Here is a 1,122-nt window from a genome sequence, read left to right on the forward strand (position 1 = left end):
AACTCAGGACCTCTGGAAGAGCAGTCAGTGTTCTTAACCTCTGAGCCATCTCCCCAGCTCTGGGATTTTTAAAGAAGTATAAAACTAGAATTTGACTAAAGCAACTCTAAGAACAATGTGCTCCAAGTGAAGTCCATCTGTGGCTGCCTCTCCCCGGCCAGTGTCTGCTTAGATCTGAGGCTAAGTTTCTGTGCTACTACTCACCACACGTACTTTATATTCAGGGTGTCCAAAAGGATGAAAGAGAGAAGTATCGAAAGTTATTGGAGCGTCTTAAAGAAGGTGCTCATGGAAGCACGTTCCCCCCCACAGTTTCACACCACAGGTAAGAGAAAGTGCTTTGGTAGACTTTTTCCTTAGTACAGACCCAGTTTTCTTGGCTTTAGAGCGGTGATGGTGTGAAGAGAACTGCAGTGTAGTTTGTCTGACACTGTACACAATGCTTACAGAATGTCTGACACTACACAGTGCTTACACGTCTGACATTACACAGTGGCTACAGAATGGGATTTTCTGTTAGTTTTACAGTCCTTTGCCCACATGAATTATTTTTTCTTTTTTGTTTGTTTGTTTGTTGTATTTTGAGAAAGAGTTTCTCTGTGTGTAGTCTTGACTGTCCTGGAACTCACTCTGTAGACCAGGCTGGCCTCAAGTTCACAGTGATCTGCCTGCGTCTGCTTCCTGAATTCTGCTGGGGTTGAAGGTGTACTGGACACCACCACTGCCTGGCTGGGTTTGTTTGTTTGTTTTGATTTTTTGTTTTGTTTTGTTGTTTTTCAAGACAAGATCTCATTATCTAGCATAGGCTAGCTTGGAATTTATAGTTCTCTACCTCCACTTCCCACTTGCTGGGATTATATTCATTTGATACCACATCCAACTCATATGAACCCTTGCTCATGTAGCAAAAGGAAATCCCCTCCCAGCCTCGTCAACACAACTACTTCCCACAACGTCTGTCTGTCTGTCTGTCTGCCTTTGTCCTGGTTCCTTCCTGCTGCTCAGCTTTTCCTTCCCTTTCTTGCTTCCTTCTTTAGCCTGTCACAGTCTTTGTATTTCATTTCCTTTCCTTACACACACACACACACACACACACACACACACACACACACACACACACAC

The 1,122-nt window shown here is 43.9% G+C and overlaps 1 protein-coding gene across 4 annotated transcripts in view; it reads left to right on the forward strand.

Moving 5' to 3' along the window:
* Senp2 (SUMO specific peptidase 2) overlaps positions 1 to 1,122 on the forward strand; it is a 37,516-nt gene that overhangs the window by 17,200 nt on the left and 19,194 nt on the right. For all 4 annotated transcript variants that reach the window (XM_021184853.2, XM_021184856.1, XM_021184854.2 and 1 more), the window contains one exon: positions 225 to 325. In XM_021184853.2, coding sequence (XP_021040512.1) covers positions 225 to 325 — 101 coding nt within the window. The remainder of the gene's footprint in view (positions 1 to 224; positions 326 to 1,122) is intronic.

The sequence above is a fragment of the Mus caroli genome, chromosome 16 (genome assembly GCF_900094665.2).
Source record: "Mus caroli chromosome 16, CAROLI_EIJ_v1.1, whole genome shotgun sequence".
Taxonomy (NCBI): Eukaryota; Metazoa; Chordata; class Mammalia; order Rodentia; family Muridae; genus Mus; species Mus caroli.